Source organism: Fukomys damarensis, unplaced genomic scaffold (assembly GCF_012274545.1).
Source record: "Fukomys damarensis isolate Sample0158 unplaced genomic scaffold, DMR_v1.0_HiC HiC_scaffold_12, whole genome shotgun sequence".
NCBI classification, from domain to species: Eukaryota; Metazoa; Chordata; class Mammalia; order Rodentia; family Bathyergidae; genus Fukomys; species Fukomys damarensis.
The window spans coordinates 23,203,052-23,218,779 of NW_022900924.1; the positions used below are offsets into that span (position 1 = coordinate 23,203,052).

The window sequence follows — 15,728 nt, forward strand, 5'->3', positions numbered from 1 at the left end:
GCGGTCACTTCTGGGCCCGAGACGGCCCTGCCGGCCCCGGAGGTCTCTTCTGGGCCCCAGTCAACACCGCCAGCCCCAGCAGCTGTTTCCGGTCCCAGATCAGCTCTGCCAGGCCCAACGGCCTCGCCTGGCCCAGCCCCGCAGGCCACTTTGGGCATTCCCAGCTCCCCGGCAGCGCTGCCAGCGCCTGAGGTCTTTTCTGGCCCCATGGTATCGCTGTCGACCGCTGCGGTCCCTCCTGGCCCCATGGCACCGCTGCCGGCCCCTGCGGTCCCTTCTGGCTCCATGTCACCTCTGCCGGCCCCTGCGGTCCCTTCTGGCCCCATGTCACCTCTGCTGGCCCCTGCGGTCCCTTCTGGCCCCTTGTCACCTCTGCCGGCCCCTGCGGTCCCTGTGGCACTGCTGCCGGCACCTGCGCTCATGGACCATTCCCTGTCTCCCTGGCCAGCCCCGTAGGGCTTCTGCTGGACAGTGCTGCCGGGCACTGCGGTCCCTGCTAGCCTACTGCCCACGCTGCCAGCCCCCACGATCACTCCTCAGCCTGCGACCACGCCGCCGGCCCCCCATCTCCCTCTCATGCCAGTGCTGTTGCCCCCGGCGGGCACTCCTAGCCCCGTGTCAGCACAGCCAACCCCGCAAGTCTCTCTTGGGCCAGCCTAGCCGGCCCCAGCAGTCTCTGCTGGGCCTCAGGCAGCCCCAGCAATTAGTTAAAGCCCCAGAACAAACTGGCCTCCCCAAGCCTGCCCTGCTGGGCCCCGGACAGTCACAGCAGCCGAAGCGGCCACTCATGGGCCCAGAACAGCCCCACCTGCCCAAGCGGCCCCTCATGGGCCCAGAGAAGCCCTGCCAGCCCCTGCGATCCCTTTTGGGTCCAAGCCAGCCTTGCAAACCCCAGCCGTTACTTCCTATCCCAGAGCGACCCTCACTTCTGGGGCAGCCAGGCCTGCCCCGCCGGCCTCTCCTGGGGTCTCTAAGCCAACCGAGGCGGTCCTTGTTGGATCTGGTGCCAGCCCGTCAGCCCCAGGTCTCGCTCCTGGCCCTGGGCCGTCCCTGCCATCCCCTGAGGTCACGGTGGACCCGATCCTCTGCCCCAGGTGTGGGCCGCCAGGCCCCATCAGTGAGCCCTGGAGCCTGATGCCCTCAGGTACCCTCTGGATGTTTGTCAGCTGCCCATGGGGTATGTGAGCGGGGCCCTGGGGACTGCTGGACTGGCCTGAGGCCTTCTTCAGACACGGCCTGGCTGATTGTCTTTGAAAACTGAGGCTTAGGCAGGGGCCAGAGTCCCTACTGTGGCACCAAGGCCTGTTGTGCCAGGAGGAAGGAGATGAACCTGGTGTCTTCCCACCACTTCACATGCCCTCCCCTACTGGTATCACGGTGTCCCCCAGCGTGTGCCGCTCTGTGATGTACACGACCTCGGGAGAGGGCACATAACTCTTAGTTCTGGAGCCTTCTGGGACCTCAGTGTCTCTCTGTGCCTCTAAATTGCCAACACTGTCTCTTCAATCTCTGAGTCTCCGTGCACATGTGCAGTTGTGTGTGCCTGTGTCTGTGTGTTGTGCAGGAAGGCATGCATGTGTGCCTGTGCATGGTGCATGCCTGGGCACATAAGATGGTGCCAGTTCAGACCTTGCTGGCCTTGGGCCTGTCTGGCTATTGTGCTGTCCCTACCCCAGCAGCACAGCCTGGTGGTGAGCTGGTCAACATGTAGGTCTGGCTTGGGCTCCTGGTCCCTTCCTCCTCTGCAGTTCGGTGATGGTGGTATCCACTTGAGGGTCCTTAGGCTGCAGGAGGATACAAAGGTGGTGACTCTTGGCCTGCCATCCCTACCACTCAGGGCTCTGCCTCCACCTCCTTGGGGGCACTGATGGGCCAGCTCTTGAGGTCTGCAGATTAGGGGAGCTACAGGGTGCGGGGCTCCAGGAAAGGCCTGGAAAGCCCTCTCCCACCCTTCTCTGCTCCCTGCATGGGGCAGTGTTCTGCCTGTTAGCTGCACTAAATCTGACAGACCTTGCACTACAGGGCTGCCCCTGAGGCCCCACCACCACCCCAGGCCCCAGTCTCAGGTCAGCCCTACTCAGGTCTCCAGAAGCTCTGGCAAGAATGGGCCCAGCAGGGGAACTAATGTTAGGAGGAGAAATGAGGACCTTCCTTCCAGATTGCTGCATTGGCCACCTGAGGGTCCCGGGGCTGTAAGAGGGCTGGAGGCTCCATCCAAGCCCCAGCCTGATGCTTCACAGGCACGGAGTCATCTGGATGCTTTACCACCTGTGTTCCAGCCTTGCATGGGGAAGAGGGAACAAGGATATCTCCCTCCCTTGTTTCAGGTCCTGGAAGGCTACTGATGCAGTCTTTCTCCCAGCTCTAGGCCACCTGATGCTCCTCGCTCAACCTGGCAGCTCTGAGCCCCTCCCACCCCAGTAGGCCCTTTCCTGGTGCTTACGTAGGGCTACTTTCCAAAAATTTGGGGGCTTATTTTTCTGGTTAAAATAAAAAATGCCACACCATTATTTTTTATAACAATATTAGTGTTTGTAATTTGAACAGACAAGCATGTGTCCGTGATTTATGCTGACAAGTGGTTTTACACATTTGGACTTAGCTCTAGTCATTAACTCCTGAGCAGAGGAAAAGGGAGAGCATTTTCTGGCCTGTTGTGCTCTGTGGGCTGTCCAGGGCGGGGCTTCTGGGAGACATTGGGATGGGGACATGGCCCAGGGGACCTAGGGTTCAGATCCCAGCCCCTGACCCTGGGCATGCCCAAACTAGACTGCACATGGGAGCGGTTTGGGGGAAATGCTCATCTCACTATATTTAAGCTCCATGTTCCCCCAGCAGCTGCCACTGCCCTTGGATGCTCCCACAGCTGCTCTGAGATGCCAAGGGCTGACAGTGGCCCCCTCAGAAAGACCACAGCCTTCCCCTCTACTTCCAGGGCCCTCCCCAAGAGTCTCCACTTGCACATGTCCTTGTGGGGCCGCTAAGCAGGGATGCAATGCAGTTCAGGCCTGTTTGGGCTTGCCATGTCATTGTGGGGGCCACACTGGGGAGAGGCCAGATGTGGTAGCTGGCTGAGTGGGGTTCCCTGGTTCTCATAGCCAGGGGCTGGATGGAGCCTGCTGGATGGACACTTGCTGAGGTGCTCACACAGCCTGGCCTTGACCCCAGTTTCCCCAGCCAGCCCCAATGGGCTATGTACCAAGTCCCAAGGCCTCATCCTTGGTTGGACATGGGAAATGCAGTTCCCGTGTGGCTGGCTTTATGATGTTTCTGAGCAGCTAGACTCCAGGTTTTCCTGTGGGTTTGGCAATTCTGAAGTGCTGGTAGCTAATTGTAGTGTTTATGTTCCACCTGGTGACCATAGGCCAGGGCTGTGTGTACTTGCTTGGGCTGGGGATGGGGGGCTTGCACCTGGGATGTAAGCTTGGGTATTACAGCTGCAGGGTATGGAGTTACTCTGGCCATCTGAGGGTGCTCCCTGGCTACAGACCCTTGAGAGACAGGAGAGATAGGTGCACATCCAGGTGGCCATTGGCTGCCAGCCTCTTCTGGAGCTTCCTGTGCCTGTCCAGCACTGCTGTGGGGCAAGGAACAAGCTGGGAGGCCAATGAGTGCCTGCTGAACCCTAGATAAGAAGGGTGAGCTTTGTAGTGTTCAGGGGGTCCAGGGTGGTTCCTAGAAAGTTCCCAGGCAGTTTATTGTGCCTGAGAGGAGGGGCTGACCCAACAGTGGGACTAGGTTGGTGCATCCTCCTGGCAGCCAGCCTGGTCCTTTCCTGGGGGCTGGGGGGGCATGCAAGTACACCTGCCCAGGCCTCAGGAGGTACAGGTGTCTCCAGCTTCACCTGGCTTCTGGTACACACGAGATAAGGTCCAAGTCCTGTCCCCTGTGGGAGGAAGCTGCCTGGGCCTTCTTGATTTGCTCCACAAATTTGATGTGGTCCAGTGTGCCACATCAGTACAGCCTGCCTCCCCAAACCCCTTCTAGTTGGAGGTCCTGTGCATGCCAAGAATCCACTGCGAGGGAAGTGACTTGGAGAGGTACCTGGCAGTGGGAGCAGCTGGTGCCAAGGCTGGGAGATGGACCCAAACTAGGATGACCAAGGCAGAGTGATCCAGCCCAGAAGTGGAAGGAGCAGTTCCTGAGGGCTGGGCTGGGCCAGGCAGGTTGGCTGCTCTGAGTGAGGGTGGGCACCCTGACTCCTTTGACCAGCTGGTGTCTTCCCCCATATCAGAGGGCAAAGCCTGGTTTGGCTGGCTGAGGGCAGAGGCTGCCCTCTTGCACCAGGTGCTGTAGTGACAGGTATGTGCCTCAGGGAAAGGTGGGCATCCCTGACAGGCAGGGTGCTGTAGGAAAACCGAGGGAGCACCCCCTGCCACTGAGCCACAATTTGGCAAGAAGCTGTCTGTCCCCTGGCAGGCCTGAGGGGAATGGGTAGCATCTCTCAAGCTATGGGTGTGAGCAGCCACTGGCAGTAGCAGCATGTGAGCTACAAGCAGGGCTATGAGCATTTTGGAATCTGTACCCCAAAAGTAAAGTGTTCCTGCATCTTAAATTCTAGTAATCAAATCGGTGTCGTTTCCAACATGTGATCAGTGTGCAAATTATCAGTGAGCTGTTTTCAACTTTGGTTTTGTGCTGAGTCTTGGGGATCTGCCCTGAGAGAGACAGCAAAAGGGTTTCATGGCCTGGTGACCACACAGATGTGTGGCAGGTTGGAGCGGCTGGGAGCCCTGTGAGTCCCTGTCCATGCCTGTGGCTGTCTTGGGCTTCTGCAATTGGTGTACTTTCTCCAGCCCAGATCCTTGGTGGAGTGACCAACCGTACCTCCGAGCTCAGCATGCTCTTGAAAACCTAGACCTCCCCAGCTTGGGGATGAACCTCGTATGTAGCCAAATGATTGGGCTGGAAGTTGGAAATCCCTCCCATGCCTCCCACCCAGCACAACCAGCAGGTCCCTGCTCCATCATCATAAATCTCCCTTTGAACAGGATTTAAGGGGACAAAACTGGATACAGCTTCAGAATGTGTGGGGCATGGTAGAGCAGTGCTCAGAGGGAACCCTGCAGCTTTAAGTGCTTCTGTGAAAGAGAGGTGAGGTGGGGTCCAAAGCCAGTGCCTAAGGCTCCACCTGAGTCCAGGGAAGGAGGAAGCCAGCTGGAGGAGAAGCAAAGTCACTGCACAGAAACACATGCCACAGTGGTCAGAGCCAAAGTTGTTCTTGACAACATTGACCAAGTGGAGAAATCCCTAGCTGGGTGTTCAAGAAGAAAATGCAAACTGCCAAGCATATGGGTGCTGCAGGTGTGAAAGGGACAGTTTCTTCAATAAAGTCAGCCTGGGTAGAACAGACGAATTCCTTGAGAGGACAAACACAATGGACCCCAGATGAAAGGGTCAAGCAGACTGAATTTCACAGTGCAGTGTGCACCCAAGGCCCTGCCTCACCTGACACCAGCTCCTGGCACTATGCAGTGTTGGCAACAGCTTGTTCAGCCCATGCCCCAGCAGGGGTTCCTCTATCAGTCCCAGATGGTGGGAGGTCTGCGCACCTCAGGGTGAGGTCTGTCTCTAGCTGACTCCCCTGCTGTGGATTCTGCAACCTCTGTCCTCTGCCTAGGACTCTCCTGTTCCCCATGTTTCCTGTCATCAGAAGGAACTTAACCCATGACTGGTGAGGGCTCTGCACAGCCTTCAGCTGGCCCCTGGCAGTGTGACTGACCATTGTTAGGACCAGCAGTTTCTGCTGCTTCAGGTGGGGAGAGGAAACTGGCTCCCTGGTACTCCATGCCTTGCTGCCCACAGTTGTGCCAGGCCTGGGTGCTGGGGCCCAGGGCACAGGGTACCCAGCCTCGCCCTGCACACCCCACCCTGCACAGCCTGGAGTCAGGCTGGACACCGTACTCACACCTTCTGCTGCCTTCTCTGGCCTTGTACGGAGGGCTCCCTGTGGGGTGGGAGTGTTTGCCACAGGATGGCTAGGACTGCGGAGCTGGCATGCAGTGTGTGCTGTCTCCATGGCCCAGTCACATGGATGACTCCTTTTTGTATTAGGGACTCAGTTGCTCTTCCCTGTCTAGGCCCAGAGCCCGACACACCTCTGTCTTTGTCTCCAGGCCCAGGTCCCCTTCCCTGAGGAAACTCAGTCAGTAGCTTCAATGTTTAGGCCTAGGTCAGCAGGCTGGGCCCCTGTACTAGAGCCCCTCCTGCCACATGGCCCCCACAGAAACTAAAGTCACTGTAGGGATGAGGACCTGGGAGGGTGTGGCTGTGCCTGCTGGGGTACTGTTTGGCAGAGATGAGGGAGGGAGACTGGCAGGCATTATGCCCCACATGCAATCTGTAGCCATGGCAAATATGGTAATGCTCACACGTGTGTGTGTGTGTGTGTGTGTGTGTGTGTGTGTGTGTGTGCATGTGTGGTCGTGAGGATTGAACCCAATGGTACTATACTACTGAGCTATATCTCCAGCCTTTTTCACTTTTTTTGAGACAAGGCCTCTCTAAGTTGCCCAGTCTGGCCTCAAACTCCCAATCCTCCTGTCTTCGCCTCCTGAGTAGCTCAGATGCCAAGCATGCACCACCACACCCAACTGGGAGCACAGTAACTTCCATGCCTCACAGCCCTTGTGCAGGCCAAGGGCTGGTCTCTGACTTGTGCTTCCTGGAGCTTTTTCATCAGGCTCTGCTCTGAGCCCAGGGTACAGCAAGGGACAGAGCGATGACTGTGCCATCACAGTTATATCCTAACCAGGAAGACTGCAGAACAGGTGGCAGGGGTACAATGTGAGCTGAGGTAATGTTTAACCTCTCATGCTGGAAGGCCAAGACAATCAGGGCAAGGTGGTGCCAGCTGAGAGCCACTGCAGACCTTCAGGAGGGAGGTGTCATTAGTCTATTGATGACAGGGACAACAGCTAAGCAAGGCTGATTCACCAGTTCTACATCTGGTGGCACACGCTGCCAGAGTCCATGTTGACACAGCTCTTTGGGACACAACTGTGGCTACCACCCCTGCTCCAGCATGCAGGTCTGCACAGGCTGGGTGTCACAGACACTCAGGCACTTGCTGTCACAGCACATGTCCACAGACATGTGGTGACACATCCTAGGATAGTGCCCAGTGTCTCTCAGTCATCTGTGGTCCATCCCCATCCACCTGTGCATACATTTAACCATCCACTTATGGATATCCATCTTTCCACCTGTGCATCTACCTACACATTCTTCTACCTACCAGTCCCTTACCTACCCATGCATCAACCTGTCCATGTATCTACTTATCTATGTATCCAATGGTGGATATCCATCCATCTCTTTGCCCAGCTACCTGTTCATGTATCCACCCACCCACCATGAATCTCCCCCTCCATCATCCCATCCACCATCCACCTAACCATCTTTTTACCCACTCATTTATTACCTACCCATCTATCCACCTGTCCATCTTATCTACCTGTCCATGTATCCATCCATCTACCTACCCATTGTTCCACCTACTCATTCATCCATCCACCTCCCCATCTGCCCATCATCTACCTGCCCATCCTTCCACTAACCCATCCATCCATTCATGCACTCATCTGTCCACCACCCACATTCTTCCACCCACCCACCCATCTATCCATCCACCCTTCTATTCATGCACCATCTACCCACCCATTGATTCACTCATCTACCCATGGATATTCATCCACCTATCTGTCCATCTGCCTATCTCTTCATCCACCATGAGCTTATCTGATCATTCACCCATCTCTCCACTGAACCATATGAAACCCAATAGAATGTGGAGCAGCTTACGAGGATGGCTGCACTTGGGACAGCAGCTTGCTTCCTGACACTGTGCTAACTTGGGGAAAACTTGGTCATCTCAACACTGCCTGCATCCTTCCTCACTGCCTGCCAGTGCCAGACAGAGTAGATGGCAGTCCTGCCTGCTGGGCTTTGAGTCTCATGTGGGGAGAGAAACCAACAAGCAGCCTGTACTTAACAGCTTTGCATCACTGACCAAGGACCTGTGATAACTCATATGGAGAACAGACTGATCTTGGCTTATTATGGAGGGAGCTCAGAAGAAATCTGTACACTTAGTTCCTCCAGGAAGCAAGGAGAGAAACAGGAAGGGGCCAGGGTTCCAGTATCCCCTCAAGGCACCTTTCCCAGAGACTGGAGTGCAGACCTTCAGTCCATGGCCTTGGGGGATGCCGCAGATCCATCGCATTATGATCTCCCTTCACTTTCAGGGGGGTTTCTCGGGCACTGGAGCCTGAAAGGCTCTCCTACACAGGTTAGGGGCACACAGGGCACAGGATATGGGGAAGGACTTATGGAAGGAGCAGGGCTTGCACTGACCTGAACAGGTATGCACTGTGGAGAGGGGGACAGGTGGTTGGCTGGCACCAGGATCTTGTTAGCCATATTCCTTCTGTCTGCAGCCCTGCTTCGAGGGATCTTTCTCCTCCACAGGCTCTAACAGCAGGGCCTCCATTTGGACTGCAAAGGGGCCACCCCTCTGTGCATTGAGAACCCTAGCATGACCACAGCCTATCTGTGAGTGTGGAGAGGTGCCCAAGTTCTCTCCCTAGGAGCCTGGGCTGGTCAGGCAGCCTGGTTGGTGCTGGGGAAGACCGGGATCCCCATCGGGCACCCACCATGAAGAACAGTCTTCTTTGAAGGCCTGCAGCATCTGTGTGAGGGCCCCTTTCCTGGCCTGGCCCATGCCTGTGCCCTTCCTGGGCATGTCCCCTACCTCACTGCAGATGGAGACTATCCACTGACACGGAGCTGGGCTGTGCTTGCATACTGCCCAGGCTCACGCTGGGTACAGGACGTGAACTTGGCAGACACACGTGCAGCTGGTGCTGTCTCCAGCACAGGTTGGGCTGAAGCTGAGCTGGTTACAGAGTGGAGGCTCTGCCTGCAGGTGCTTGGAGTGCTGTAGACAGTGCTGTAGTCAACAGGAAAATGCCTGACCAGCTCACAGAGTTCAGTGCAGTGGAAGCAGCAGAGGTGGAGGCCTCAAAGCCCCCTGGCCAGATGATTCTCAGTCCCAGCTCTGAGGGACCTGGGGAGCCACATGAGCCTAGGCTAGCACCATGGGAAGAGCTGGCTGGGGGCCAATGGACATGTGCAGAAAGGCTAGCACCCAGGGTCAGGGTGGCCAGACCTGGGAGCACCAGGAGCTTCCCAGGAGAGCATGGGCTATAGCCCTGTGACATGAAGTCCCGGGAGGCAGGCCTGGGGGTGACGGGGCTGGTGGGGGCAGCATTCAGCTCCTCAGCAGCCGGCTCACAACCCTGCCAACATCCACCAATCAGGCCCAGTGCTGGCTGCTGGGCGGGGGCGTCACCTCCAGAGCTTGGCAAGACTCTGGGCCCAGGCTCTGGACAGCAGGTCTTGCTGCTTCAGGGCCAAGCTGTGAGGGATGGCACTGTGTTGGGTCTCTACTGGCACAGGCTCTGAGGTGTGTGGTCCCTTCCTCCAAGGCCTAGCCCCACAGGGTGCAGGGGCTGTCCTGGGCCTGTTCAGTCTGAGGGAGCTATAGCCCCTTGTCAGGCCTTCCAGGTCCAGCAGCAGAACCAAAGCCAGGCAGCCCTACCCTGGCTCCCAGGCCTGTGGATGCAGTGACTGGCTGGGCTGTGGTGTGCCACAGGCTGAGCTGATGACCAGGCAGTGCCTCCCTGGGTTTGATCCTGCCTGTGACTCCCCAACGGCTCAGGTTGTGCACTACACTGCTCAGAGTCACCATCCCTGCTATCCATATGGCTTCTGCTCCCTATGTGCACAGGGGTCTAGGGCCAAGGGAGGCCTTGTGTGTGCCCCTATGGTGCTGGGACAAATTGTATGGTCTGGAGTGATACTTCAAGGTCTCCATGCATCCATGCCTATTGTGCATCTGTGGTCTGCTGCCATGGGTTTGCTGACTTCTGTGAGGAAGGAGATGGACACTGCTGGGTCCCCTGTTCCTCTTTTCAACAGGGGGATACAAAAGGACTACAGGGCCCTGCTGGGCCTGTAGAATAGAGCCACCTGTATCAGGCCTGGCCTGGAGGGTGCAATGGGCCTCTGCCAGCAAAGGCTGCTTCCTTCTTTGCAGCATGAAGGAGGGGGTTGTGGTGGGGCTTGGGATTGGGCAGGGGCAGGGCCAAGGAGGATCATACCCTCCCCCCATTTCTCCTGCTGGCCCTTCCTGGTGCTGGGCACAGTGCTAATAAGGGAGCTTCCTTGCTCACAGGATCCCTCTCCGCAAGCCCCAGGAAGTCTACCAGTACACTGGTGGCTAACAGCCCTAGTGTGAATTTACATACAGAATTCACAGGCAGGGACTGCTGTGGGGCCTTCCTACTACCCCAGTCAGGCTGGCCTAATCCTGCTTAGTGTAAGTCAGGGCTCAGTCCTCACCCCAGCAACTGGACTCCAGCTGTGCCCCCTGCACACCCAAAAGGCGTTGGCAGTGCCCTGGTCTACAGGTGCCCAGGATGTGAGTTCTAGCAAGCATGTGTGCTGGAGCAGTGTCCTGGCCACACTGCAAGGAGCCTCAGTTTCCCTGACTGCCTCCAGCAGGTAGCTTGTGGTGCTGGTCAATCAGCCTGCTGTGGTTTTTATGTTCCTCCATGTCCTAACCAGGAAGTACAGGTCTCAAACCAGGATGTGGTTGCTGAGGCTGCTAGAGGAGGGGTACAGCCTGGGTCACAGCTGACTGGAGGCACTCTGGCCTGTGGGCTGGGGCTGCAGCTCAGGCACTGAGGCAGAGCTTTGCAGGCTGCTCTTTCTGAAGGACTTGTGATCTTTGGTCTGTCTGGAATCCCTGGTGTGTTGCTCTCACCTTCCTTCACACCTCTTCCCACCCCACCAGCCCCCTTGTGCTGGCCCCTTAGCCTTGTGCATCACATGCCTGCACCTCCCAGGGCCCGGGAGACCTGGGATCCTGGCTGCCTCAGGGCTTTGTCCCTGCCGGTGGTAGGTACCTGGCACTCAGCCTCTCATGACCCAGACCTGCTTCCAGGACCCCTGTGAGCGCAGGCACTGTCCAGCATCCCAGGCTGAAGCTGCTGCCCCCAGAGCACACTTCAGGACCCCTGAGATCAAGAATGATCCCAAACTCCGGAAAAAGGGCTGCAACATGAGCTCACTGAAGCCCCAGCTGTGGCCACTCCCTGTCCTCTTCCCTCACCACTTCAATTACATCCTCAGGACTGGTTACAGGGCACACCTTTCTCTGATCTATGGAGAAAGGGCCCATGCCTGGACCAAGGCTGCCCAGTGTCCCTCTCTGTGTGGGGCTGGGTGAGAGGTGGGCAGGAGACTCACCTAGCCAGGCCTGCAGGGCAGAGGAGGAACCAGTGGCCTTGGAGGTGACTCAGATACCCCAAGAGGCTGTAGAGAGGAGGTGGAGACTGCAGGCCCAGCTGGTGCTCCCCTGTGTGCAGAGGAAGCAGAGTGTGGCTCCCCAAGCAGGTAGCAGGGGCTACTTTCCTGTAAGTCATGAATGAAGTGCAGGGAGGTGGTGGGGTCTGGATGGAGGATGGCAGCACTGCGTTCATCACACTGGAGACAGGACCCTGCTGTGTTCCTGCTCTCGTGGGCTGGCGACAGGTCCCCTGAGGGACCTGCCATCTTGCCCATGTGCCATCCTTGAGGTGGGCAGGATCCTGGGTGAGGAGCTATGTCCCAGTCTTCCCAAGAGCTCTCACCACCCGGTCCCTAGAGTGCCAGCCAGGCCTTGTTAGGACACTGGATGTGACCTGATACCATCTGGGTCTTGTCACTGGCCTCACTTGGGAGGCGGTGGCTATGGAGCATGGCCTGAGTCTGGGAGATGGGCACGGGGAGAGCATCTGGCTGGTTTGAGCCACCCTGGCTGGTCCAGGACAGGTTTCCAGGGCTGGCACAGGCTTGAGGAAGTGGCTGGACTCAAGACTTTGGCCACAGGTATGGCTGAGAACACCGGGACTTCAGGATGGGCAGATGGGGCAGGTGAACTAGGTGTCCACATACCCCTGGAGCTCCCTGCACAATGTCCTTCATGCTGGCCAAGAACTGTGACCCCAGGGTGGGAAGCTACAGGCCAGTGGGGGCGTGAGGCTCCTACTGGCCCTTCCTCCATGTGTGCAGATTTATAATCATTTCCAAATGAAAAGTGACGCACACAGGATTCCACTCCAGTCCCCACCTGGGCAGCTGAATCTCTGGGCCTCGACTTCTGCCTGTGACTTCTCCTTGGAGCTGTTGTGACAACAGCAGACTGGGCAGCAGCTGCAGAGCGCTGCCTGGGGGCTGCTGATGTCCTGGGTGCAGGGTCAGCTCTGTTCTGCAGGTGATAAACTGAGGCACAGGGGAGCTGAGCAGAGACCCAAGGGCACACAGCCAGGAGTTGCTGTGCCATTGGGAGGGGGCACTGAGGGAACAGTGAGTGCCCGTGTGGCTGGGCAGGACAAGGGTGGGCATGGGCAGGGACCCTGTGCTCCTCCTGTTGCATCAGAATGTCCTGGCAGTGGGAAAGTGCTCGTGCTAGCTGGGCCCACAGGCCAGTGGTGAGTTGACAGTGCCCTGCCTGCCACCATCCTCCCCATATCCCAGGCGGGGCCTGGTGCTTCCAAGGTATGGGAGGAACGGGCCTGGTACACACAGAGCCAGGGATATGGGGTACTGAGACTGTCCCTCTCTGTTCTCAGATGAAGGTCACCATGTCCAGAGGAGGTGGCCAGAACAGTGATGATGACAGTGTCCTTGAAGCTACCAGCTCCCAGCAGAGCAGCTCCCGAGACCAGCTCAGTGACGTGAGTCCCCACACCTGCTCCTGGGTGACAACCCATGACGCCTCAAGTCTCTGGTGGGGTGCAGGTTCACTGGGGCTCTGGTTGGTGGTTGTTGAGCCTTCACAGTGCCCGGCTCTAACCCCAGGACCCCAGGTGGGATTCCTGGAGGGATAGCTGGGCCTTGAGGCCCTGTCTAGCCATGGGTAGAGTTTGTCCACAGTGAGCCCCCGGGCAGGGACCCTGTGTGCAGCACCCTGTACAGGATGCCATGCAAGGGTCATGGGGGTTCTGGGTGCGGAAGGCGTCTCTGCTACCACAGTAGGGTGGGCTGTGTCTCCCAGGGGCCGTGCAGGCAGAGGGCACCAGGGACAGCCAGCTCCAGTCAGGTGGGGTGGCCTGGTATGCACAACCAGGGAATTGACCCCAGGTCGTGGCACAGGAGGTGATCCAGCTCTTGCAGTGGCCCCAAGGTAAACAAGTGGCCCCATTGCACTGAAGCAGGCCTGGGGCACAGCTATAGATACAGTGCCCACTGAGCCCGAGGGCACTGCCCGGGCCATTGGCCTTCACCTGCCCCTCCTTCTGTCCCCTGCCCACTTCCTCCTGACAAGGAAGGTACAGCTGGAAGAAAGTGGGAGTGACCCAAGCACAGGCAGGAGATGGGGCCTGAGCCTCAGGGTCCCTGCTTCCCTGTGAGGATGGCTCCAGCAGCGCTGGCCAGTGAGGCTGTGCCTAGGTCAGGGCATCTGGAGGCCCCTGCAGGATGGCCTCTCCAAGCTCACCCAGAGGCCCTGCAGGACATCTGGAGCTGGCTGAGCCAGGGAGGGCGTGGTGCCAGAGAAGGAGACACTGCTGTAGGGAGGCCCTGGTGCTCCAGGCCTTCTTGGCCCACCCAAGCTGGTCAGCCAGCTTTCCTTTCCTGTGGGGCATTGCTCAGCTGGGGCAGTGATTCTTGGGTGGTGGTGGCCATCACTGATTGTCTTTCCTCCTCTTCCCACAGAGCTCAGCACAGGCAGTATCTGGAAGAGGCTACTCTGTAAGTTCCCTGCCCTTCTCCTGCCAGAGCCTCACTTGGAGGCCCCCACCACCCTGGCATTGCCCTCCCTCCTGAGGCCTGGTTGGTTCTGCCTGCAGCTGGGGAGCAGTGAGGGTGCTGTGCCCTGGGCAGGTTTCCAGGGAGCACCAGCTCAAGGACACTTGCTAGTCCAGGATGGCAGTTGGCCCTGGGATCCAGGAGGGGGGAGCCTGCCAGTTGTTGCCCATACAGTGGGCAGACCTGGCCTCTGGGTCCCACTGGGGCACTGAGAGGGTGGTGTGGAAGATGCCCTTGGTGTGAGCAGCCGCCCTTGGCACTCTGGCATGGGAGCCTGAGCTCAGACAAAGGCTCGTGTTCTGTGGGGTTGGTGGGGCTGTGTGTAGGTAGGGAACGAGTGGTGGATTTGTGGCCCATGGGGAGTGAGCTGTTGCTTCCGAGTGCTGCTGTGTGGAGCCTTTCCCTGACTGGCCAGTGCCCTCAGGCAGGTAATGGCCAGGTGCTAGTATTACTCAGGAGCAGCCCCTGAACCCCCCTCCTGACTTATTTCATTTTCCCTTAAGCATCAGAAGGGGTTTAAAAGCCAGAGCTTCATAAAGCTGTTGATTTCTGCAGATTTACAGCCCTTGCCCTGTCCCTGCAGCCCTGGTTCACTGCCAGCTGTCAGGCACTCTGTACATCGCAGCAGCTTTATGGGGTACATAATTACCCCATTAACTGCTCTGGGAGCCTAGCAGGGATACCCCAGGTCCCTGGGTACTGGACAGGAAGCCAGGACTGGGTAGCCTAGAGTGACAGCCGTGAGTGGAGTCTGTGAATGGACCCCCTGCCCCTGCCTCCTCCTCCTGCCTGGGTGGGGGTGGTCAGTGGCCAGCACTCCTCTAGCCTTAGCTCCACCTCCTGCTGGAGTATCCTTGAACCTGTAACTTAGCTTTCCCAGTGGGTGCTGCAGGACCTGAGACCCTCCACGATGACCAGCAACCCTTTAAGCATGGCAGTGGGTACCCAGCCAATGGTGGCCGCTTCATCCTTTCTGTGTCCTCCTCTGTGGGGTCAGGGGCTCCTGTGAAGAGTGTCAGACGAGGCAAGGCAGGGCAGACCTGGGTTTCCACAGTCCACAGCCCATACCTACAACCACATCCTGCCATCTGGGGGCATTCAGAGTTGTGGCAGCTGCTGGTGTACATGCCCACATGTGGCAGTGGGCAGGCCTGAGGGAACTCCCGCTGGAGCTGCCAACACATCTGGGAAGTGCTTGTGCAGACAGGGTGAACCTGAGCCACAGGTCCCCCAAGGTCAGGTGCCCCTGGGCGGCAGTGCCAGGTCCCCAGGCTGGTACCAGGCCCTATGGTTCACATGATATCTGGGAGCACTGAGAGGAACTATGCATGTTCACAAGGGGTCCTCTGTGGCTGGGGTCTCCCAGCCCTGAGCCTGAGCTGTTTGTCATTCAGGTCCTCTTCCCAGATGCTGCTCTCTCTGTGTTTTCTAAAAGCAGCCTGCAGTCAACCTGCCAGCTGCAGTGCTCAACTCTCACAGCATGGAATGGGCAGGACAGATGGCAGCAGGCGAGCAGGCACCTGTGGGTGGCATAGCTGTGGATTCCTGTCTGGATGGGCATGCAGGCAACCCTGGCGTGTGTGGGCCCGGATGTATATGGTCAGCTTTTGTGGCAGCTAGGGTATATTTTGGCCCCATGTGCAGATGGGAGCCTAGGCCCAGTCTCCCTAACATCTGCGTGCTGTCACCAGCCCGTGGGGCTTCTGTCTGGAGGGCATGTGGGGTACTGGCATGTATTCATCAGCTTTCCCATTAGGGAACACTACACTTGACACCCACAGTGTAAGTGAGGGGGTTTAATTTGGCTCATGTTTTAAAGGGATTCAGTCCACGGTCAGCTGGCTCCAAGGCAGGAATGTTGTGGCAGAAGAACA

At 57.9% G+C, this 15,728-nt stretch overlaps 1 protein-coding gene across 1 annotated transcript in view; it reads left to right on the forward strand.

Annotated features, from left to right (window-relative positions):
- The window catches only part of Fbrsl1 (fibrosin like 1), a gene marked incomplete at both ends in the record, with an annotated part of 56,190 nt that overhangs the window by 14,192 nt on the left and 26,270 nt on the right, over positions 1-15,728 (forward strand). The window contains 2 exons of the mRNA XM_019204519.1: positions 12,678-12,782; positions 13,762-13,797. Coding sequence (XP_019060064.1) covers positions 12,678-12,782; positions 13,762-13,797 — 141 coding nt within the window. The remainder of the gene's footprint in view (positions 1-12,677; positions 12,783-13,761; positions 13,798-15,728) is intronic.